Source organism: Chinchilla lanigera, unplaced genomic scaffold (genome assembly GCF_000276665.1).
Source record: "Chinchilla lanigera isolate Chin_1 unplaced genomic scaffold, ChiLan1.0 scaffold00011, whole genome shotgun sequence".
Classification (NCBI taxonomy): Eukaryota; Metazoa; Chordata; class Mammalia; order Rodentia; family Chinchillidae; genus Chinchilla; species Chinchilla lanigera.
In genome coordinates, this window is record NW_004955412.1 from 685,144 (window position 1) to 709,849 (window position 24,706).

Here is a 24,706-nt window from a genome sequence, read left to right on the forward strand (position 1 = left end):
GTTTTTCTCCGGTACCAGGAACCGAACTCACGACCTTGCGCTTGCCAGGCAGGCGCTTTTGCCGCTGAGCTAAATCCCCAGCCCCTATCAGAAAATTTTAAAATGCTTGAGGATAGCTATATTTTTCTTAGCTCATCATCCTGTTCTAGGTTACAGACAGATCACTTTTTTCCTCAGCTGTTCATCAAATGTGGTCTTCGTATTTTCCACGTATCACACTTTTCCTCCTAAATTAAGTTGTAGTATGACACAGAATAAAGTTTGCCATGCTCTAAACTGTCTGCTAATCAGCCTAACAGCACATACATGGGAAGGAACATTATCTTTTCACTCACTGATTCTAGAGTCAGCTGAAGTAACAGGTGTTTTCCTGGAGCTTTGTATCAGCCCGTTTTAAGTCCTCTACTTGTAGAGTTTTTATGTAGAATTTTTAATCAAATCATTTTATGGGAATAAATTCACCCTGTCCCACTTCAGAATCTTATCTCATTTTTCCATTATATTTGTTTTTCCCAAATTTGATTGCCTGTCTTTAATAATTCTCATTGAAATTAGTAATAACAAAGGTTGAACAGGACAGATCCAAAGAGAAAGATTTTTAACTTGTGCTCTTTTGAAAGTATTATGTGTATTTTTCAGGAACTACTCAAAGTACAGTGAATGTCTAGTCACTTAGCTGAGTGTTTCTAAATCTATTGTGAAGGACCAGTTTTTATTTTAACTACGTAGCATCACAGATCAGTTCCTTTGTAAAATAAGTAAAAGTGAATTTTTAGAAAAATTAATGTAGAAGTTTATAGCCAAATTCAACAGACATAAAATTAATAAATAAGAAAATTTCAACAACTACTGCATATTGAAAGTACACATGTGGGCAATTAGGGTAGTGAACATATAGTTACCAGCAAAATAGTGATTACATTGATTGTCAAGTACTGGGCTAACCTTGCATTCCTGGAATATAACCAATACGGTTATGGTGTAAAATTATTCTTATGTATTGCTGCATTGAGTTTCTTACCAGTAGAAACAAAGAAGAGCATGTGTTCTGCTCAGCACAACGGCTTCCAGATCTGGCTGATGAGAACTAATTGGAGGACTTAAAAATTAAAAATTCCCAGAACTTGACCTCATACTAAATGAGTCTTGAGTTCTGCCTGGAAGTCTGCATTTGAAATAAGCTTGCTGAGTATGGAATTCAGGCAAGCCCAGATGTTTACTAACAAGCTGTTACAGCATATTGAGATTGTTAATATTCACAACAAAAAGTTCTAAAAAGGCTCCCAGGTTTTCCTCTCTGTGACAGACATGTGTTTAGTGCTTCTTACTAAGGAAGAATGGAAAAGTTTATTCAGGGCAGATACACCGTCTGCAGATACATTATTTGACAGGCAAGACAGATAATCCAAACACAGGGACAGTACATTGTGAAAATGCTGTGATTGAGACATACAAAAAGTGTTGGTAGCGAGATGCAGTGGCACATACGTGTAACCCTCAGTATTCAGGGGGTGCAGCAGGAGAATCACAAGTTCACTCTAATCTTGGCAACTTAGTGTCTTAGAGAATCCTTGACTCAAAAAATGAAGAAACGTTACTTAGTGTGAAGGACTTGTGTTCAGTATCCATTTGTGGTTAATCTGAGAACTGGACCAAGTAATTGCCTGGTAATATTAAGGAAACTGGTAGAAGTTACATTGTAGTGGGGTTTAAAAGAATAGTATAAAAGCTCCAGGCAAAAGAAATGTCATCTGCAGATATGATTTGTTCACAGCATAGAAATTGGGCGATGGCAGGATATAAGGCCAGGAAATACAGGCTGCAGCTCAGTGATATCGGGTCTTACCCTCCACGCAGAAGAGTTCGGACTTGCTAGTCAGGTGAGTTAGATAAAAGGGTTTCAAACAGGACAGTATGGTCAGAATATTTTAAGAAGATAACTGATAGCCCTGCAGTTAGAGAACAGGAGGGGCAAGACCAATTGTGATGTTCCATCTACAGTTAAATAGGCAGATTCATAAGCCAAGTGAATAACAACGGTGTGGGAGGTGGAGAGATTTCTGAGGTTGAATCCATCTAACTTAGTAATTTATGGTAGAGTACATTATGTCCGAGGCTGTGGGAAAGTTTATTTTCATCCAAGAATAAAAACGAAACAGGAGTGGAAGATTTTAACATTTTCCTCTTTTTAGTCCACTAGTCCTAGCCATGCCGTGGTAGCCAATGTCCAGCATGTCCTGCACCTAATGAAACAACACAGTAAAGTTCTGTGCAATGACCGAGTAGTGAGCAGCATTCCCTTGGCGAAGCAAGTATCTTCACGAAGTAGTAGAAGTAAGAAGTCAGCAACACCCCCATCTTCCAGCACCGTCAGTGAAGAACTGTCAGAGGTCTTGCAGACTTTACAGGATGAGTTTGGCCAGATGAGCTTGTGAGTTTTTGTTTTTAAAATTTTTCAGTTCTGAAACCTCTTTGATTTTTAGCTTCTTGTTGACTATTAATCTAGCTCCATTCAGCAATTATATTAAGCACAGTTTTTGCACCACCCACCTTAACTAGGACTTCACAAATGCAACCTTTATGGGTAAAATCTCTAATATTACTAAAGTTTAACAGACCAGTGTGCTCATTTAACTTGATAAACGTTTAAGTTTAGCAGAATTTGCCTGTAAGGTAGGGTGGTGTTGAAGATCAGTTTCCTTGTGGATATTGCTGCCTGTCTACATGTGTAATACTCTTGCAGGAGAAATGGAGTCTAAACAGTTGGACAGTTTCAAGTTAAGAACTGTTACATTTCCCTTCAGTGCCTTTCTTAAGCTTTTAAACTATGATTGAAAGTTTCAAAATCTGTTGCTGTGTTAAAAGACAATGAGTCTTTAAAAAATACACCAAAACAGCAGTGACACCTTGATAAGATCAGACATAGTGAACCAAATTGTGAAACCCAGGAAAACTAACCAAGCTCTACTTTCGCTTTGTATACAGTGACCACCAGCAGCTTGCAAAACTTATACAGGAGTCACCAGACACTGAATTGAAAGACAACTTAGAGTGTGAATTGGAGGCATTAGTGGGAAGGATGGAAGCAAAAGCCAACCAAATAACTAAAGTTCGAAAATACCAAGCACAGGTAATCCGTTTTCCTTTACTCAGGTTTCTCATGATCTAAAACAAACATTTAAAATATATTAGTCGATGACAGAAGTGTATCGTGAAGAGCTGCGAGAGCTAATTCTTTGCAAGACATTTTTTGAGTTAATTACTGTACTAAGAATTACTACATGGGTTAGCAAAGAAATGCTAATACTTAGATTTTATCTACCAGTGAGATATGTACATCTTTCAGATAATGAATATTAGCAGTCTTGGTTTATGAATAAACCTTAGCTTCTGAGACCAACTTAAATGGTCAAGTTTATCCAATTAGGTCTTTTAAAATGCACCTAGAAATTATTTTGACATGTGAAAATCATTATGTTACTCCTTATATTAAATTGGTCATTTACATAATATCAACTAAGTGTAATATTGCAGTTTCACGCAAGGGTTTTTATCCAGAGTCGGTTTGTTTTTTAAAAAATTTATGGTGCCTGCTGAGATTAAGGGATTGGGTCAAGCCAAGGAGGCTGAGTCCAGGTAGGCAGTTAGGCTTCTCAGAGGTGCGTGTTAACTCACCCATGATGTAATTACAGTTGGAGAGATTTGAAGTGTGTTGTGGATAGAAGTAACAGGTATTTCCTGCTAGATACAACACGGACAGGCAGTAATATGAAGGATGATACTGCCACTGACAAGTTTGCTATTAACATATAGTAGGCCCACTGTCATCAAGGGTTCTGAATATGTCACGTCATTTAATAGACTCAAAAAATTGTAGGTGGTGAATTTGTTTTTTTGTCCCCATTTTATAGGAAACTGGGGCCAAGGTTTTTGAGAAGATGACATATATCCTCAGTAAAATTAAGTAGCCCAAAGACATAATAAGTCACTATTGGTTGTTTTCAACTCCAACATGTGCGCTTTTATAAAAAGTACTTTGGTTTTTCAAAGTTCATGTTAAAGAAATAGAAGGAAATAATTCCTATAGGTGTAATTAATGGTTTTACTTTTTTTTTGTACATTAGACTCAGCTTTATTCTAACGGCACACCAACATGTGTCAGTGGCAGGTTAGCTAAAGTAAAAGTAGAGCTTTCCCTTAAATTTTTCCAAAAATAATAAAATTTAAAATGTTTTTATAATATTAATGCATCGCTGTGTCTTCATCCGTCTGGAACTTGCCTCTTGAGCTGTGCAGGATAGTTTCTACGACTGTGTCTTTGCCTCCGTCTGTCAGTCTTCATCTTCTTCCCTCCTGACTCCTTTTCCCAGCCTCGCTAGCTCTCACCCACTTGCTTTGTACCGTGGCCACACTGCCTTGATGTGTTTGGTCTTGTTCACTTGCTTAGTATTGTTACATTAAGTACCAAGTGTTAAATAACTGCTGTAACAGATGTTTAAAACTCTTACAGATACATACCTAGACTGAATTGTTTGGGTTTTCGTTAGTATGAGTTATTTTAAAAGTACTAGTTATCAGAAGAAAGTGATTTCATTAAATTTTCCTTTTTTCCACCTTGCTTATTTGGCATAGCTGGACAAACCGAAGCTAGAGAAGCAGAAGAAAGAAGGAAGAGCTAACAAAAAGACCCTTGAAGACGAAGGAAACAGCAGCAACCGATCTTCGGGGGTCACGGGGACCACAAGTAAGAAGGATTTTGCCAAACTGAGACCTGGAGAAAAAAGCAGGAAAAATCTTCAGTTATTGAAGGACATGCAAACCATACAAAATTTATTGCAAAGCAGTAATGTGTGTTGGGATTACTGACTGCTCACACCAGGTCATAAATTTTATTCAGATAATCTGTACCTCATCGATCAGATACTGGCAATTTACTTTCCAGGTTTCGTACTTAGGTTGGAATTAATTAATAGCAGGTATGAAGGGCCTAGGCCTCGTTACACACATGGCTTGTGTTGTGCGGCACCACTAAACGTGAAACCATGTCCGTAAATGGAAACCGAGGGGGTTTTAAAACTTGAGAGGCGCTTTCTTTAAGATGAGTGCACTGTACTGGTATATTGCACTTTGTAAACAAATTACCAGTTTTTTACTTGTGGGTGTGATATTTTTAAGAAATCATTTTTTATATATAGATAGATATGTATGTATAAATTAGGCTTAAATTTTCAAAATACGAGGCTGGCCCCACAGGCAACCTTTGCTTGAAGTCTCATCCTTAAATCGTCCCTGGCATCAAGTGCCCGCGTCCCTTTTTCGTACAGCTATTAAATATATTTACTTGGACTATTGATGTTTTTTCTATATTTAACTATTTATATATTTAAGAGGATTTTGTGTTTGCTTTTTTGGTCTTTTAATCATTGGTACATTTCTTTTGCATTTTCAATCTACTGTTTAAAATTTTTAAAGATCCAAGAAATCACTTACCTATAAAATTGTAAATGTATTTTAAATTTAAGAGTATAGATTGTTAATGAAATAAGTAAGATTTTGGAAAAATGTGAGAGAGAAGGTAGCTCTTGTGAAGGCATACACATTTGCAGTTTCTTAATACCTGTTTGTAATCATGTTAGGCCAAGGCACTGTGGTTTTAATTTTGAAACTTAAGAGAACCCCTTGAACATTTGTTTTTGGTATAGAACATGAGTGCAGTAAGAACTGTACACATACAAGTGTCATATCAATGTAAATCTGAATAGATCAAAAAACATGTTACCTTTTACAAATTTGCAACTGGTGTCAATAAAGCAGCTTTTAAGGAAACACTGAAATTTTACTTAGCCTGTTAACAAAGGCTTTATTTGTTGTAAACTCTCAAAAATATTAACACTGCATATACCATGCAATACTCACTTGCCATTCTCATGCTTACATAGAAACTAAGCCCAAAAAGACTGAATTATTTCATGTAAGAACCTTTAAGAGGGCTAAAGAGCAGGTAAGCGACATATGAAAAGAATTCCTTTATATGCCTCCTTGGGAACCGAGATGGAGGATAAGGGTTTTATCTATACAACCAGCATTAATTTGTGTAGCTTGATTACTAGGCTTGTCAAGCTTCTTGTTAAATTTTAACAGTCTTTAATGTAGTATCGTTGCGTAGATTTTGAGATATTTGTGAATCATAAACTTCTGCTTGTGTGTATAATTTTCTGATGAGCATGTTTGTAGTAATGAATTAAGGATAAAACTACAGACCTGAAGAAGATGAGAAAATGTTCTATTGACTGGTAAATATTTCCTCTCATCTCCCATTTCTGCTATTAAATTTTTATGATCCTTGTTTTGAGTTTTAGGTCTTTAAATTATATAAACTATCATTTGAATGGCTGTCTCCAAGTCCTAATTAGAAGAGTGACTGAAAGATGCTAAATCCTATTCTGTCCCTCAGCTAAGATTCAAATTGTACCCACTCCAGCTTTCAGTACTCATGTGAGAACGGAAAACAAAATACTGTCCACTGGAGTTTACAGTGGAACATGTCCATCCACTCATGCTGTAGCAGAACGTACTGCAGTGCATCTCAAGGCTCTTCTCTGTGTAAGATGCCAGCATGGACACCACGCTGAGTGCAGTCAGAGGTGCACGATAGGCATTTGAATTATCCCGGTGTAGCGTGGTGAATGCAGTGCTAACAGCTATACACACTGTGCTGAAGGAACACACAGGGAGGCAGGGAATGGCAGAGGGATGTGATGGCGGGCAGGAACTTCCTGGAGGAAGAGGTGATCCCTGAACTGTTGGCAGCTAATCACAAGGGAGAACTGTTCGTTCAGGTCAGTAGCACAGACCAAACCAAAGTAGGCTGTGCTGCTGTTTGCATGGGAGAACTTGAGTGCAGTAACTGGTGTGTAATAGCTGGAACATGCAGAGCACAGCAGAGCCATAGGCGGAGACTAGACAGTGGGAAACTTACGGAGCTTCAGCTCGATCATACTTGCCTCTAGATTGTATAGACACCATAGTAGTACACTGTACAACTACTCCTCGCAGGTATAGGTATAAAATGTGTAACTGTCAATCATGAGGTTGTTTTGTATGTAAGTATATAAAAGTACTAGTGTTTTTCTCTTCCATGTGTACATAAGCCAGTGGCTTATTTTAAGTGCTCAAATGTGTACCATACACTATGCCGGGAAGATCTCTGGAAGGTAGAGAAGGCTATTGGAATGTTCTAAACAAAAATATGAAGATTTGAACTTGTATTTTTTCTCTGACTTTTGGATGAATTTGAAATAAGAATTGAGTCCATTAAGAATAGAATGCCTTGATCTGTTCAGGGTTCTCTTGTTACATTGAACCCCAATGAAAGATGTAAATGAGCAAAATGGAAGAATGGGTCTGAAATATTTGAAGTATCTAAGCTTTCATACTGATTGGCCAAATTTACCTGTTTACCCTGTTTAAAAATTTTTTTTTTGGTTGTTTTTTTTTTCCGGTACCAGGGATCAAACTCATGACCTTGCACTTGCCGGGCAGGCGCTGTGCCGCTGAGCTAAATCCCCAGCCCCTCCTGTTTAAAATTTTTATAATGAGTTCCACACAACGACCAAATCATTTTGGTACCAGTTTTGCTAATACTGGATGTGTCTTTATTGTAAGATGAACAGCATAATTGAAGTTCAGACTATACTGAATTAGTATAAAATGCTGTATGATTTGTTTGACTTGGGTTCAAATTAAACATTTCTATTTGCAGCAAATGCTCCTCCATGTGTAACATTTTATGTGTTTAAAAAAAAAAAAAAAATAGCCAGGTTTGGTGGTGCATGCCTAAAATCCCAGTGCTCACCAGGCTGAGGCAAAAGAATTACTGCAAATTTGATTTCTCAAAAAAAAATAAAAATAAACAGCTCTGAACAAGGACCAAGTTTTAGTTGAAATTTCTTTTAATTAAAAGACCGAGGGCTAAGAAGCTCCTTTGTTACAGTACATTACATATGGCTCTTACATGAAGTAGACATCAGTGTGTACCAGCACCAAACTCAGGTGAACAGTGAAGCAAGGTTTCTTTTACTGGCATTCAGATTGTATTCATCTTTACATGCAGTGTATTCTTTGGTAGACTTAATCATCTGATGGAATTACAGAATTTGCAAGGAAAACAGTAAACTAATTCATATAAACTTTAAGCACAGTACTTCTCACCAGAAGCTATTTATACAGACCTCAGAACCTACCAATTAGCATTGTTTAAGTAAAATAAAGTTGAGTTTCTCAAATGCTTTTCATGATGTTTCTTGTAACTGGGCAAATTCTGAACCAAACTGAATTCTTTCAATTCACAGTGGCTGCTGCTTTGTCCCCTTCATCCTCCCCAAAACGGCTTTATAAGGCATCATTTTGCAACAGCTATCTAAAACACCCTAATGAGGCATATAAACAATGTCAGCAGCAGTTTTCAACTCTACCATAACGTTCTCAAATCTGCCTTGTACTCTATTAGGGATGAAGGTTGAAAGTGGATCAGTCAGTTACAACAAAGGAAAAGAAGTATCATGTGATTTTAACCTGGCATACATGAAGGCAATGTAAGTGATACCGCAGAATTCTGATGTTGATTTGGTTTGAAAACTCCTCCTCCTCTGTGCAGTGAGTGTTTACAGGTAAACTGTGTTTTAAATGCTCTTACCAGATCCTAAAGTTTTTCACTTTCAATTAGGAACTTGTTTCCACTGTGGATACAGAATTGAAATATTTTAGTATCTTTTGGGTGACATAAGATTAGTGTCATAATTGTGTAATTAGAGATGGAGCCACCCATACTGCTGTAGTTCTAAACTCGTCTTAGACAAAATAAATAAAGCCTCTGAACTTTCCCTCTCATAGACGAGTTGGATATGGAAGCATTTCTACTCATAAAGCTGCCATTGTAATGAAGAGTTCACAGCAATGGTGCCCTCATCTAAAGGTCTTCATACAAAGGTCTTCATACAACAGTCTGGACAGGGGTGACACACTGTGCAGGAGAGCCGGCTCTCTCTGAGGACGAGGTTGAGCGGTTGGAAATTTCTCTTTGTAGTTCTTCTACTTTTTTCTGAAGCTCTGCTCGTTTAGCAAGAAGTTCTTTGTATCTGCTGTGAATAGGTTCCTACAAGAGCCAAACATAAAATTATTACTCAGCTGGCAGCCCTGCCCAAACCCGAGGTCACATCATTCCCTCAAGGCTGCAGTCCATTTTAGTGACTGGGAGGAATCCCATCTTTCAACACATCAATAGGAATTAATTGCAGATATGACTGTCCACTGCCGTTTCCTCCCAGCTTTTCCAGTGCCCCCAAGTACTTCCCAGACAATACGCACTACGGAGGTGCTCCTGGAACTGGTACTTGTACAAATGTAACTAATAATTAAAAGCCAATACTCAAAAGATTTCCTATCATTTAGTCGCAGATTTTTAGCCTTGAACAGTTTTCAGTGGTATTTGGTAATTGCTGTGTACCAGAATTTATTGCACTTTTAACTTTCCTAAAGCTTCAGCATATTAAAACAGGACTCCCAGAAGTTAACCAGAGGAAGAAGGAAAGCCGGAAACAAGTCATTTGGCCCGTCTACAAAGACCAGCAATACAGGTAGAGTGGAAGGTTCTAGTTAGGCACACACTTTTTCCAGCTGTCTTAAAGGATACAGATCTAACATCACAAACGAATTCCCATCACATACTGTACCTGTGGTTTCATACGTGGATTCCACCTTATGTAATAGCCCACCCAAAGCTCTAGGTGGCGCATGCTGGCTACTGGATAAAGGACATGATTGGAATAGCTCCCATACAGAGGATTAGTGAAGTCTTCCAGCTGGCTATTTATGTAAGACCACAATGACACAGTTCTTTTAGGAAGATTCTGTAAAAAGGAAAAATACAGATACTCTACCATAAGCTATACTTTGGATGAAATTGGTAAAAAGGTGTTTTGTGGTCAGTTTTACATGACCACAAAAGAAGGCATAGACTTGGACTCTACACTAAAGGAAACCAACGGTACTGGAAAGGTACAAGTCTTGAAAGAGTTAAACGTAAGAGTTACCATGTGACCCAGCAACTCTGTTCCTAATAAAGCTGAGAAGGTCCAAACAGTTATTCAAACGGCCAAAACATGAGCCCATCAAATGAGTGTGTATGAATAAAATACTCATAACGGAACACTACTCAGCAATAAAAAGTGATCCCTGCTTCAGCATATAGGAACGTTGAGAAAAGTGTAAGTAAAAGCCAGACACAAAAATCACATAGTAAACGACTCCATTTAAATTAAGAAGTCAATCTGCAGAGGTACAGCAAGTATTACCAGATGCTAGAAGAGAATGGGGTTTGGGACTTTAACTTGGCAGGTGTGGGACTTAACTTGGAGGAATGAAAATGTTTGGAAATGAAATGGTAATGTTTACACAACTCTGGAAAACTAAAGCCATTAAATGCACAAAAAGACTTACCCATGGTGGCAAATTGAGTAAAAAAATTTGTTCAAGATGTGAATCCTAAGGTTCACAAAGTAACTGAAACTATACTATTCTTAAGTTATCTGACATTCCGCAAGTTGCTGCCCGCCGCACATGGAAGTACTTTCACTGAATGGCGGACACTCACAATATAATAGGGCATTCAAAGTACTTAATCTAGAAAGAAGTGTACAGCTTTAATCTTTACAACAGTACCATTAAAGAAGCAAAAATGAACTGCATTTTATTATGTTGAGCTACAAATCTAAACTGTCCCCAAGCTTCCTGTGTTCGGAGGTGTGGCTCTCAGGTGAGCGGGCTGCGCGCGTGCCCTTCGAGGGTGCATCTCGCATTCTGGCTCTTGCCTTCAGAGCTTCCTTGCTGCTGGCTGAGCAGCCCCTGGTGCCGTACCACTTCCGCACTGGAGCCAGCAGGCGATGGCTTTGAACCCTCTGGAACGACGAGTCAATAAACCTCTCTTCCTTTAGGCTGTGGTTGTTAACTTCTAGAGCGACAGCTGATACAGAATGTGGCACCAATGGAAATGACTGAGATGTTCGTATATCATAGAGGTGTATTTGAAGATGAACACTGGAGATAAAGCTCCTACAAGCAGTTTTTAATGTCAGCCTCTTTAGCAGTGGTGTCTCTAGGAAGAGAGGCATCGAAAAACTTGGTGTATCTGTCTTTCATAGTGTTATTTTACAACTGAGAAAACGACTTACCGTCTTATTTGTATGCAAAATGTACTTTGAAATTTGAGCTCCCCATTCATTCACGGGAGCGCTATCTGATAGTTTTATTTTTCTATATACCTACTGTAGAAAAGCTTCTGTCCTTCAGGGAATAACCCAGTAATCCTGAAGTCGCACATACTTCAGTTCTCTTCAGCAAATATCCCACCTGTGAACTCGGCTGACAGTTACTTGGCACCCTCAGCTTTACGACGGTATTTCAAATTACGTCACATAGAGCTACGTGAGAGAAGTGATCAAAATACAGCACATAGGGTAAAATATGACCAAAAGTAGTACCCAAAAGAGCAACTTTAGTTGAAATCATCAGGGTGCATTCTTGAGGGAAAAATAGAGGGTAAGGACAGTGAAAGATGTCAGGGCTCATGGCTCTTACCTCTTTTCCTCTCTGCTGTTCACTGTTGCAGAGGAATGTTCCAAATAAACAGCTGTATAGGTGGTCCAAAATGGTAATGAGGAAATACTCATTGAATTCAAAGGCGGTAGGAAACTGCAAATTGAACACCCCAAATGCATAAAATTGAGACAGTTTTCCAAGTACATTCATTCATTCTTTTCATGAATACAGCCTCCATAATGGTATGTAAGTCTAACAACATTTAGAACTACAAATCTTAAGCTCTTGCGGTCATTATCTGATTAATTTTCTGCTAAGAAACGATCACTTTTGTGAAGTAACTTCTCCCAGAATTTCCTTTTCTTCTGCAACCAGTGTCTGAATGCTGTGCCTGTTGCGTTTCCGTGTCCTTTGTATCTGTTAAACCCTAAACTTGCTACCAAGCAAGTTTTGGCCAAGTCCAGTCTTCACCTGCCCACAGTAAGATTTTTCTTTAAACGTTGAACTACATAAATATAGGTTTGCTTTTAGGAATTAAATATCAACTGTGTGTTCAGAAAATAAGAGTAATACATAAAAGTGATGTGCAATCTTTTCAAGGACTGTCCCGTCAAATCAGAGTTTCTTAAAATCCACTACTTTCTAATGCAAAGACAGTTCAATTCATCCCCTCTCATGCAAGGCCAAGGGTCTCAGTGGATCCCATAATTTTACACAGTGCAATTCTGGAGGACTGACCAAAGGCTCCTTAAAAGGTAAAATTAATAGTTTAATCCATCCTATCAAATTTCAAAATTACTCCAAGGCTTCTTTCTGTGTGTGACTATAGCACTTACAGGGTAGTCAAAAAGAATTCCCTGAACGTCTGGGTTACCGAATGGAGAAAGTGCTGTTTTCAGGTTTTATTACTTAGAAAAGCCCTTATCCTAACAGCAGAGGAAAACAGCATCAACTGCTGACAACAGGAATACGGGTGAGAATAAGCTGGCCTTAAACTTCCCTCGTTTTAGAAAACCAAGGCCATGGTACTTGGTAGGCTTCTCAAACAGTGAAAAGCAATTAGTGGGCCCTGAGTAGTTTTTGTGGCTCTGAAGCTGAATGAAGCAGGTGAGCAAGTGTATGCCAGTAACAAAAAGCCAGCTGACCGTGAAACTGTCCAGTTTTTTCTTTCACTTAACAAATCCCGTCTCCTGTGCCTGTCACTCACTCAACATTCTTACTTACCAGTCCAATATAAATACATTCTAACTCATGAAATTCAAGGGACTAAGCTGCAGTTCGTTCATCATATGGGCAAACATGCTGCTGTTATATAGGAGACCAACGTATCGGCAGGCATTTCCACAACAAAACTGACAGAGCAGTAATTTACCCTACTGCTTTTAAAATTCTAACGAACGCGTTATTTTGTCTTTGCATGGTGAAAACACGAAGGGCCTTTCAACAACTGCTTGATCCCAGGACTGAGGAGATGGGAATGTGGGTGGGACCGTGCTGGACACGGAAGGCTCATCTCAACACACTAACCCTATTTTGACAAATGGCTGTGTAAGTCTCTGCACTGACATTCAAGCATTTTTGTTCAGATTGTTACTCTGACTAGGTAACATGCTTTATGTAAGTTCAGGAAGGAAATAGAGATAAATAGCCAGATGTCTAGAAGGCCACTATTAAATTCTATCAAAGAAACAAACCAATTTTGTAGTAAAAGGCTCAAATTAAACTACTTTCTTGTTTTTAAAACACTGACCCCTTTCCTCCTATAATAAACCAAGGGTTGTCTGGTTTCCTCTAGTATATTTTCAGAAGGTGAAATTCATTTGTATTAAGGATATTTAAAAACCATAGTTCCCTCCATGCCTAAAATCAATTAAATCTATTACTTACCTTGCTGTGAACCTCCCCAAACATATTTCCCTTAAAATAAATTATTTGGAATAGGATTTTACTTGGCTTGAGCTATGTAACTTATTTCTTTACCTCCCTTACCAACGTTCTTGTAGGTAAGCCTCTCAGAATAACAATGTTGTTCATTGAAATGCTAATGGAATTAAACTGTAAAATGTTTAGTATCACCCCACCACCACCAAATAACCTTTAACTTAATAGTGACAGTGGGTCTATTTGATAGACCTATTAGACTGATAGGTCTATTTGAATAGACCTTCCCTAGAACAGTTCCGTTTTACGTAATCACTGACCAATCTCCCAATTTGGAGCCTGAAGGAGATGCGTAAGGTAAGTTACCTGTCTTGTCATCTGCCAGACACAGTCGATAAACTGAAGGAAAACAGGTGATCTGTCTGGATCTGCATGGTTCTTATCTCCATGGCCAACCCTCTGAAGCAAACAGAGTGAAATATATTTAGGATTTTTCACTTTTTAATGGAAATAATTTTTCCAACAAAAGTTTTCGAAAAAATCTTTTTAAAGAGCATTACAAAGGAAGTAGATATCACCATACTTCTACCAAGCAGAAATACCTATTAACATTTTCATGTACAACCTGCTACATTTTTCTGAAATGAGATACTTGTAACAGGAATTACCACACTGCTCAGTAAATGAAAACCAGATCCTAAAGATCAATGATGGAGCAAGGAGCAGACTCCAGAGCCCAGAATTTTTTCCTGGAGATCTGCCATTTTCCAAAGAATGTGGCACTCACCTTCCAGACTTGCAGTCACCTACCCACCTTCTCTTTCTTTCCTAAGGATCTTTGACACTGATGACTGAGGCAGAGTCCTGCTCCTCATCCCGAAGTATGGACTCACTCTGAAAGTACAGTCCATAGACTTCTGGGGGTTTTCAGGTCCAAGTTATTTTTATAGTAACACTACAAAATCTTTACTTGACTTTTCCAATGTCTTGGCATTTACTAAAAGCAATGCAGGATAAAACCTTGTTTCTTTAGCAGGCATCAGGCAAAGCTGTGGCACAAAACTGCAATGGTAATAATTGTATTCTACTCTGTCACACATTAACACCCAAACAAAACACATAATATACTTCCGGTGCATACTGACACAGGGCAGCAAGAAATACACTGTCATGGAACATCCTTTTTTCAAAGAATTTATCAGCTATGGTTAGACTTGAATATCTGGCAGATAATTTTTTAAAAATACACAGAATCATATCACTAATTGTAAGATTTAAGCTTTTGAAGCCAGATGTGGTGCGTGCCTGTAATCCCAGCACTTGGGACGCTGAAACAGGACTGCCACATGTTTGAGGCCAGCCTGGGCTACAGTCAGTTCAAGACCAGCCTACACTATATAGTGAGACCCTACCTCAGCCTCCTCCAAATAAACAAACTTCTGAGTGAAAACTGAGGTTTACAGAAAACTCTTACCCACCATAATGACCTTAAATACTTCTGATAAAATCAATGATATTAATGCATGTGATGTTATGATAATGTACTATGAAAGGCATTAATGTTTGTTCAATATGTATAACTCATTAAGTCAGTGTTTTCCAGATAACCAATGATTCACAGAATAATGTATGTGTAAAATATTACCCAATGTAAAAACATCAATAGAATCTAACGGACAAGAACAAAAAATCTTGGTTTTGGATGCTACATTATGCCTAACCTGTAATAACCAAACATCTCTCAAGTTTTGACACTGAACCAAATAATAATAATCATGATTTCCTGGAAAAGCTAATCAAAAGTGCTTTTCCACTTACACTTCAAAAGAACACATTACAACAGAATGAGTTAGAAGCAGACATACATATTAATATATAATATAATTACTTTCAAATGTTTTGAAATTTTAAAGAATTGAACTATTAGTATTACGTAGCAAACACTGATATAACCCACATAAAGTTATTTTGGGTCATCAATTGTTAACAGGGTAAAGAAGCTGTGAAACCAAAATTTTTTGAGAATTATTACCCCTACATTAGCCAAGTGAGCATACTGTTTTGACTGGGTGTTCTTTAATCGTCGAAATACTGCTTTTACAGTAAAACTAGAAACAGAACTGAATTTGTGAGTTCAGAAATCCATACCAACTTCTAACAGCCCTAAGTGTTTTTGTGAGTTGGAACACATCACTATTTGAAGAGTTGTTTTAAATGGTCCTTTCATAAGTATATTGCACAGAGAACTGCAAAGTGTGAACCAAGTACGTAATAAAGATGCCAATTACAGTATATTTAACAATCCAAAGGAGTGGACTGAACGTCCTTTTCATTTATAAAAACTGCTAGCGTTCCCTGCTGTGGTGCACTAGTAGTTCCTGTCAGGGCAGCATTTAAGGCACAGGCCCCTCAGAAAGTCTTTGCCTGGAAACGTGCGCAAGGTCCTCGGGTCCTCGAGTACCACACTTACAGAGCAAAGTCCAGGAGGACAACTGGGATGTGAAAAAGAGTGTGAACAAAAAGGAATTTCAACCTGAAAACCTTGAGATCATGGACAATGTGACCCGACGGTACCTTCAAATATCTGAAGGGATAAGGACCGATTTGCTCTTCATGTCTCCAAAAGGGAGTGTGGCCAGGTGTGGTAGCATACAACATCATCCTAGTCTCAAAAACTAAAAACAAACCACAGAGAACACAGACAGCACAAAGGGAATTTTCATTTCCCTGTCAGGAAGAACTCTGTAGCATGTGATCTTCCCGAGGGAAACCGCAGAGCCTCGCGGAAGGAGGTGCTGCTGACTTCTGGGGACACCAGTGACCAGCAACCACCTGACAGGCACCACAGGTGAGATGTGTGGATAAACGGACTAGTCCCAGCAGCTACAAATCGGAAATGTGCTAACAGTAACTTCTGAATAGAGGAGGCTGAAAACATCATGTCCATACAGTTTTAGTGCCATAAGCGTAACAGAGAAGCTGTATAACTCAAGTTTCATTTCTTTTCTCCACTATTTCTGTTATTTTCAGCCTGACTTTTAGACCCTGCTGCTGCCTAAACAATACTACTTTTTATAGCAATTTTAAAAATAGTAATTAAGCTGTTGTTTCTTTATAGGTCTACAGAAGAGCCAGAAGGGCTGTGTAACTGCCTCACCTTCCTACTGACCTTAAATGGTCTTCCGGAAGGGAAACACAGGTGGACAGCACTGAATGACACCTGCTGTTCCCAGGCAGAGATAAGACTACAGGGGTCAGGTGCCTGATAAGTAAAAATCACTAACCTGCAGGATACTATCGAACAGCTTCACACCTGACTGCATGACTCATCTGCGAGCACTACAAAAGTGTGCCTGCCCCGATCCTCCAGTGATCCTAACTCCCTACTTCAAATAAGTCTGTCTATCATTCAAACGCACCCACAGACTTAAACAGGGCTAGCTCCAGAGTGTAGTCACATTATGATGCCCTAATACTCCACAAAACAATCAGAAAAGTTCTCACAAGATTATCTCCTGGATAAATGATCCATGTACCAGCGGTTAAGGTTTTTTACTCACTAGCTGGAATCGATGTCCAAAGCTTAGCCACTCTTTCTCCACAAGGACTTCAAACCCTCGGAGAGTCCGATAGTACCCATCTAACATGAGCATAGCAAGGGAAGTTAGCTGAGCCGTCCGATCCCAGCCATCACTGCAGTGCACCACAACAGAAGTCTTCCCCGACTCTACCTTGTCGGCAATCCTAAGAGCCCCTGCAAGAATAAGCTGGAAAATAAATTTCCCAAATTAAATTTTTAGAATAGGAAATACCTTTTCCCAGGTTCAATCCCCAGAAATGCAGAAAAACTGTTACTAATAACAGTTTTATTAGGGGTGACTCAACATGGGATAAAAAAACAAATTTTTGTATGTGGTAGAAAATACACAATTTTCATTTAGAACTAGAAAATCTCATCAACTTACATGCCTATTAATTTGCACATGAAGTACAGGACCCTAATGAAAGGTACCTCAGGTACTAAGCAAGTCAGCAACGAAAGGAAGATTTTTCTTACAGGAATTAAGTTCTAAAAGATTTATAGTCATCAAATATTCTAACATCATCTGTTTAAATAAAAATAATTGCTGTGCCAGCTGAAGCCTTACTTAAAACAATATTTAAATTAATTTGAGTCATTATGTGAAAGCAGTCATACTGGATCTCTTAAAATATTCTATAGCAATTATTACTTTAAAAATTTTATGTCACAGAGCATGTAGTGTAAGTATAGTATAAAATTTAGAGTAAGCTATTTTCTTTTAAGAGTATGCACCAAAATTGTCATATCATGAATTTACCTGGTACCTAAAAAAATTTTGGCCTTTGTTTTGATATATATTCAGAAATCCTTTGCAAAATAATTTACCTTTTCTGAAAAGTCTTGATTAAAAATTAAACAGATTTAGATGTAATCAAAATGAACACAAAACTAAAATATCCTTACCTGAATACAGCCCCATTCTTCTCTGCAGTAACTGCACTGTATTATCATTCGTAACAGATCAGAATGGAAGTATTTGGGAGGGCTGGAAATTTCAGTCTCATCTGATTGCAACTAGAGGCATATTCTAGAAATAAGGCGCACTCCAGCAATCTCAAACTTGACTACGCATCAGTCATCTGTGAGCATTTAAAAAATGTGCCTGGGCCCCATTCGCCAATGATCCTGTCACTGTTTCAAACGTCTCACCTATCATTCAAATGTATATACAGATGTAAGAATCACTAACCCAAAGGCTAAGTTAAGACTGCCCAGGAAATTATCCAGAGTGAGTCTCCATTCATTCTAAAACGTTTATGGATCCCCTTACTGTGTGGCAGGCACTGCTCAAGGCGCTGGAGATAAAGCAGGGAAGAGAAGTACCAGCTTACACTGTCTTAGGGGGAGCCCAGCAAGACCAAAGAAAGTCAACAAGGAAATAAGCAGCATTATCAGATGGATGTCAGTTACTGCTGGCAGAACTGTCGGTCTGCACGAAGTAACAGTTGCGAAAGCATTCTCTCAGAAAGGTGACAGTTGAGCAGAGATCTAAGGAAAATGGACGGATAAGCCTTGTAGGCTTAAGGACTAGCGGAGGAGAAAGTAGTCTAAACTCTGCCTTACACCCTTGGGAAATCTGTTTCTGTTACAGTCAGCCTTTCACTGAGAATGTGCTTGCTAGTAAAATGACGGATTTTCCAGAAGCAAACACAGCAGCTGATGTTTCAAGTCAAGTTTCAAGTTTTATATCTGCACACTATAATAGGTGGGCCACATGAACGTGCCCTGTGAATAGTGTTTACAGTTGTCTATATTCAGGCTATAAAGTTTCTTGAAGAAAAACAATAAAATAGTCTATAATTGTACTTCTAATTACTTCAGTTTGGCTTTTTAGTTCTCTTAATTTTAGAGATTTTAACAGGAGTACAAGTCTGCCCCTTTTTTAACATAAAAATAATATTCCCTATTACTTCTTAGCACACAGTTGTTTATATTTTGGTAATTTATATTACTAAATGCAGAGCATTTCTGAAAGTATGTAACTGTATTAATGAAGTCTGGTGTTTCAAATACTCCATCAGCAGGGGGAGTACGTTCTCCAAGTGACTAACACTCAAAACGAGAGCCTCCGCTCTACCCCCCCATCTCATGTCTCTAAGCAGAAAGGCAGCTTCAGAAAGCATGTAGTGAGTATTTACACAGAGCTGCCCTACCTTCTAAGGTGACAAAAAGAACCTGACTTAGCCGGTGTGGGTCTTTCTGCATGAGTGAGCCACGTATGCTGCTGGACATATAAAAGCAAATGAGTGCAGGCAGGTATTCTGTGATTACATGGAAACAAGAAGCAAAGTGAAGAGATGGGAGAAGACAGAAAGGCTGTCTGGCGGGCTTCACAGAAGAAGTGCAAGACAAAACGACACCTGAGGAGGAAGAGAACGCGGGGGGACAGAAGAAGTGTAACAGAACCAAGTGCATGGAGAGGAAACTAATTCATTCGAACATCCAATTTCAATAGCTCCACTTACCAAAAGTTAGCAATTTTTCACTTTTCAGAAGATGCCTTCATTCTGATTTCAGTTATAAGAGCCAACACAGGCGAAGAAGCAGAGAAGACTTTCGGGTAAAAACCGAAATACACGCACCTTAATGTGCTCCAGCCAGTGCGTCGACTCCAAGTTCGACAGCCAGTGCGCCTCCTCGATACTCGGATACACGATCTCCTTCAGTTTTCGCAACGACTCTCTCATAACGTGAATGTTGTGGATATCCAGAAAAACCAGCTCTGCATTCTGATAAGCATCTTCGCTTTCATAACCTCCACCCTTGGCCTGGAGAAAGGCACACATCACAGGAAACCGTAAATGAACACATGCACACTGTCTGCAGACGTCCATGGCGTATCTGCAAGTGTGGAAGAAGTTTATTACCAGTGACTAGAAAACCCACACGCGCGTCTGTGGACAGCTCAGGCAACTCAACCACAACCTACCTCGTGACGCTCTTCGTAAAACGAACGCACACTGGCTCTTATAAACACACAGCTGTCACGTGTTAAGTGTTTACACATCTCACAGCGCTAAATTCTCCCTGCCCGTAATTCAAATCTTACCCAAACGCGGTTTCTTACGGAAGATGCCTTTTCATACCAAGATCACCAGACTGTAAGTTCTGTGTGCAGAGCCCGTCGTCCGGTCCACTTCTGCTCTCTTACCTCACCGCAAGTTTTAATGTTTTGCAACCCTAATGACTTTAACCTATTTGAACCACATAATTCTGTGTTTTCTGCTGTGTGTGTGTGCATGCACACATTTGTATTTTTGTTTTCGTTTTGAGACAGGGTCTCGCTATGCAGTTCAGGCTGTCCTTCACCTTGCAATGATCCTCCTGCCTCAGCCTCCCAAGTGCTGGGATTATAGGCCTGTGCCACCACACCCGGCTACATTTGTGTTCATGTTGTTTCTGGCTTCTTCCAGGGCCTTGCATGTGCCAGTAACGTACTCAACCACTTACCTACATTCTCAGCCAGTTTTTATTTTTATTTTGATGCAGGGTACTTTTAAGTTGGCCTTAAACTAGCAATCCTCCTGCCTTGGCACTGTCCTAAACATTCACAATTAAGCCCACCCCATATAATTCCTTCTAAATAAACAAACAGAACCAGTATAAGCCCACAGCACTACCAACATCTCTAGCCTCAAAGACAGAATGTGAACATATTTGGTGTTTTTTAAAATTAAGCTATGGCTAGAAAAGAGTATGTAATTTTTCTGGACTCTCATTTTATGAGTACCTGAAACATTATCCTAGCTCCTGAGTTGTATATAAAACTCATACTTCTCAGAGCCCTAGTAGAAACAAATTAGGAACATACTGAAACAGTTACTGTACTTACAAAAAATTAACTGATCAAAACTCAGACCTTTAAAAACAAAATTTACTAATTTATCAATGCTAACCAACAATGGGTTACTAAAAGACTAGAAACTGAGGCTTCTGGCACTAACAGCCCAGGAAATAGTTTGAATTCAGGATTGCCCTAATTATAAAATTAGCAGTGTTTCCAAGGGCGCTCTGTAACACTGATTACTTCTGAAAAGAAAGGACCAAGACAGATTTATGGCGGAAAGACTTACTGTAGACAGCTAAGTCACACAGAAATTAACACGCAGTCAGCGGGGGATCAGGCCCTCCGAGTCAGTGGAAGAGATGACACATATCAAAATTGTGGCTGGAGGCGAATTCGAAGAGCCAGGCCGCAAGATGGAGACTTGCTAGCCAGGCCCACAAGCCTTCCTTCAGAGACACAGAGCATCTGATTACACTGTAATTAGCCCCCTGGAGGCACTGCTGGGTGTCCAGAACACTCTGACCCACACCCCCACTCCTTTCCAGGAAGGCTTTTGCTTTCTATTCGAAGTTACTGAGTTACTGACAAGCTGATGTTAATGACGCTACTACCACAAACCTTGCTCCGTCCTCAGGCTCGTAACCCTGTCGGCAGACCACCCACGCCGTGACTCTGCTGTGTAACTATCCCAGGACAAAGAGCCTCAGCAGCAAGCTCCCTTCACAGCCTCTGCCTCTCAGGAGCTTTCTCTCGAAGCCTCTTTCCTACTCTTAACCTCCTTTGTCCTCAAGTCCATTCTCGGTACTGGAGACGTGAACTCAGCACAGTGGACATCTAACAGGCTGGGACTTTAAGAGAGACAGTGATGCTCCACAGAGCCTGTCACGAACACAGAAGGAACACGCTCTGGACCCAGGCGGTGGTGATGCCTGTACAACTTCATGAGTCTACTTGAAGAGTGTACACCCTAAATATACCCTAGAAGAGTGCACTTCAGGATGAGTGAAATCTATCTCCATGAAGCTCATTTAAAAAATCAAGGAGGCAGGAAAATCCGAAACACAAACATGATTAGAAGCTGCGCTTGCTGACTATTCCACTGAATCCCAAAATACTGCGAGGCGGAGACCACCACCAACAGCCACAAGGTCTGGCTGTTGCCAGAATGGCACTGAGCAAAGGAAGCAATGGACACAGGACAGACCTGAAATTAACCATTTTTATTATTCTGTCGGTTCTGGCTTTCTTCCCGAGCCACAGGAAAGAACAGCTCAGTCTTACCAAGTGCAGCTGAACCCAGGAAGGGGACCTGTCCTTTCTTACAGCTTGAGTACATGAGGCCTCCGCCGCTGTGAAGGGGCAAGGCAGTCTAGTCCTCACAAAGTCTCCCGTCTGACCCGCTGCTACGAGCAACGTGAGAACGGAGCAGGACAGGGGCAAGAGGGGCAACTGAAGAGCTGCCTGCATAGGAGTGGGGGCGCCCGGGATTAAGGCAGGGACAGACACGGGTGCAGGGAACGAGACAAAAAGAAGCCAAGCAGTAGCAGGAAGCAAACTTCCCCATTTTTAAATACTACATAAAACCAGAACAGCCTGCTCCGTGAAGTACGCACTTGTAAGTGCTGCGCACATCTAACCTGTCCCATGTCCTCCAACTAAACCGTGCGACCTCCCAAAGCCGAGGGAGGCTGACTTTACCTGACATGGGTGGCAGAAGACGGCTGAGGCCAAACTCCTGACACGCTACTCAAAAATAAGAGCGAACGAGCAGCTTTCGTAACAACCCCACAGACAACGCCTCCTAAATCTGAAATCTACCTTCCGGCAAACAAGAGACATTTTTAAAATATCGGACATGAATACACCCAGAAGTAGAAAAACTCAGAAATAAAGTGACAGAACCTGACATCAAATTATATATAAAAGAAAAACATCACTTCAAATATGAACAGTAGTTTCAAGAGCATTTCAAAGAAACAGCTGGTGAAAAGACATTAGGAAGACATAAAAGGAGGACAGACGAAGTGACAAGTGAGGACAGGGAGACCGCCAGCACCCTGGAGAGACAAACCGAGGCGTGAGCGCAAACTCCACGGCCGGGGACCAGAGGCAGGGCCTGTGTGCGGAGTGCCGCCCCAGCCCTTCGGCATTTCCCAGCTTGGAGGTGAGGCCTCGCTGCGTCACTCAGCTGCCCAGGCGGGGCTCTGCTTCATGCCTCTCAGAATGCTGGGATTTCAGGTGTGTGCCACCGTGCCTGGCCAACTAATTTTTAAAAAGTTTGTGAATTGAAAATTACAAACTGAAATAGCATACAATACTTGAGAATGCAGATCCACAAAACCTAACACAAAGACATATTCTGGAAAAAAAAAAAACCAACCCTACTGGAATAAATCCTTTGGACAGTCAGGCAAAAACATGTGGTGACTGAGCAATACAGAGTACCTCTTGCTTTCAAGGAGAATGCTCATGGCAGAGGGGCGGGGTGCAGCAGAACTGCTTAGTTCATGGCAGCTAGAAAGCGAAGCAGAAGGGAAGACAGCCGTCAAGAGATGTGCCCTCCGAAGCACACTCCCAGTGACCCTCCTTCACCTGGGTGCTGCCTTCTAACGGCACATGCCAGCTCTGAACATAATGGATTTGTCTGCAGATGAGGACAACGCCCCACAGCCAGTCACCTCTCCGGTACTGTAATACAGTCAGGTGACAGTTAAGCTTAACCGTTCAGTTTTGCTGGGTATAAAGTCCTGGGCTCCCATCTGATTTCCTTAACACTGTAAAATACCGTCATACGCTTGTGATTGAAATATATGGTGAATGCTTTTGAAAATGTATCACAGAGAGAAACACATTGCCTTTAATCTCTCCAAATACTTCCTCTTGCTTTGAACACACTCGTCCATCCCTCCATTCTCCCCACTTTCTGAAGCAGTTCTGGAAGTCCTTTTCTGTGGCTTTTATAAGATATGGTCAAAAGTATGATGAATGCTGCTGTGGAGTGCCCTCCAAAGGGAAGGCAGGCTCGTAAAACTGACAGTGTTTCATCCACCTTGCTCACCAATCTGGCACTGGGTAACCCGCAGCTCTTCTGCGAAGTCGAAATGATCATGAAAGGGAAATGTTCTGAGTCAGTTCCGGACATCAAAGCAGCCATGACAGTGCAACTAAAGACATGGAAGAGAAAGTCCAGAACTGCTTCAGAAAGTAGCAAGAGGGGCTAGGAATACAGCTCCGCAGCACAGTGCCTGCCTGGCAGGCCAAGACCCGGAGCTGTCTCTGGAAAGTCCACGGGTTTAAAGCTTGGTCCCCAGCCCACAGCACTATGCAGGGAGGTGGTAGGCCCTAAAGGCTCAGTGAGAGGTCTTCAGGTAACTGGGGCTGCGCCCTTGAATGAGATGGCGGGACGTCAGCCCCTGTTTCTTCTCTGGTTTAGTTCTGGCCCTGAGTTGGACGGTTTTGCTTCCCTATGTGGCCCGGCCACTACATGCTGCTACATAGCAGGCCTAAGCAGCAGTGAGCTAACTGATCACGGACTGAAACTTGTAGAACTGTGAGCGAAAATGAAACCCTTCCCTACGTGAGTTATCTCTGGGTATTTGTTACAGGAACAAAAGGTGAACAGCACAGATTCTGCTGTCCGATATGACAGAATACACCCAGATTCATGAGGGAAGCCTTTATATGTTTTGCTCCAGAATGGAGTAGGCATTTTTCCAAGAAATTCTGGCTTCTATTAGTAGTAGGAAATCGTATCTCAAATCATATATGGTGCTAAGGATGCTCATTTTCTGTTGTTTCTATTTCTAGGTCTTTTAATTGAACAGATACTTTGTATTTTATCTCTTGGCAGAGCCTAGAGC

The 24,706-nt window shown here is 40.3% G+C and overlaps 2 protein-coding genes across 4 annotated transcripts in view; one reads left to right on the forward strand and one right to left on the reverse strand.

The window, feature by feature from the left end:
* Cep57 (centrosomal protein 57kDa) overlaps positions 1–8,694 on the forward strand; it is a 55,120-nt gene extending 46,426 nt beyond the window's left edge. For 2 of the 3 annotated variants that reach the window (XM_013511046.1, XM_013511047.1), the window contains exons 9-11: positions 2,193–2,431; positions 2,986–3,130; positions 4,633–5,346. In XM_013511046.1, the coding sequence (XP_013366500.1) occupies positions 2,193–2,431; positions 2,986–3,130; positions 4,633–4,866 (618 nt within the window). In that variant the 3' untranslated portion in view covers positions 4,867–5,346. Of the gene's footprint in view, positions 1–2,192; positions 2,432–2,985; positions 3,131–4,632; positions 5,347–8,509 lie in introns of those variants that run through there. The other variant, XM_013511048.1, reaches the window with a different exon arrangement.
* Mtmr2 (myotubularin related protein 2) overlaps positions 8,600–24,706 on the reverse strand; it is a gene marked incomplete at its 5' end in the record, with an annotated part of 70,635 nt that continues 54,528 nt past the window's right edge. Inside the window, 6 exon segments of the mRNA XM_005377950.2 lie at positions 8,600–9,154; positions 9,732–9,908; positions 11,635–11,748; positions 13,843–13,935; positions 17,037–17,243; positions 19,642–19,827. Of these exon segments, the coding sequence (XP_005378007.1) occupies positions 8,993–9,154; positions 9,732–9,908; positions 11,635–11,748; positions 13,843–13,935; positions 17,037–17,243; positions 19,642–19,827 (939 nt within the window). The 3' untranslated portion in view covers positions 8,600–8,992.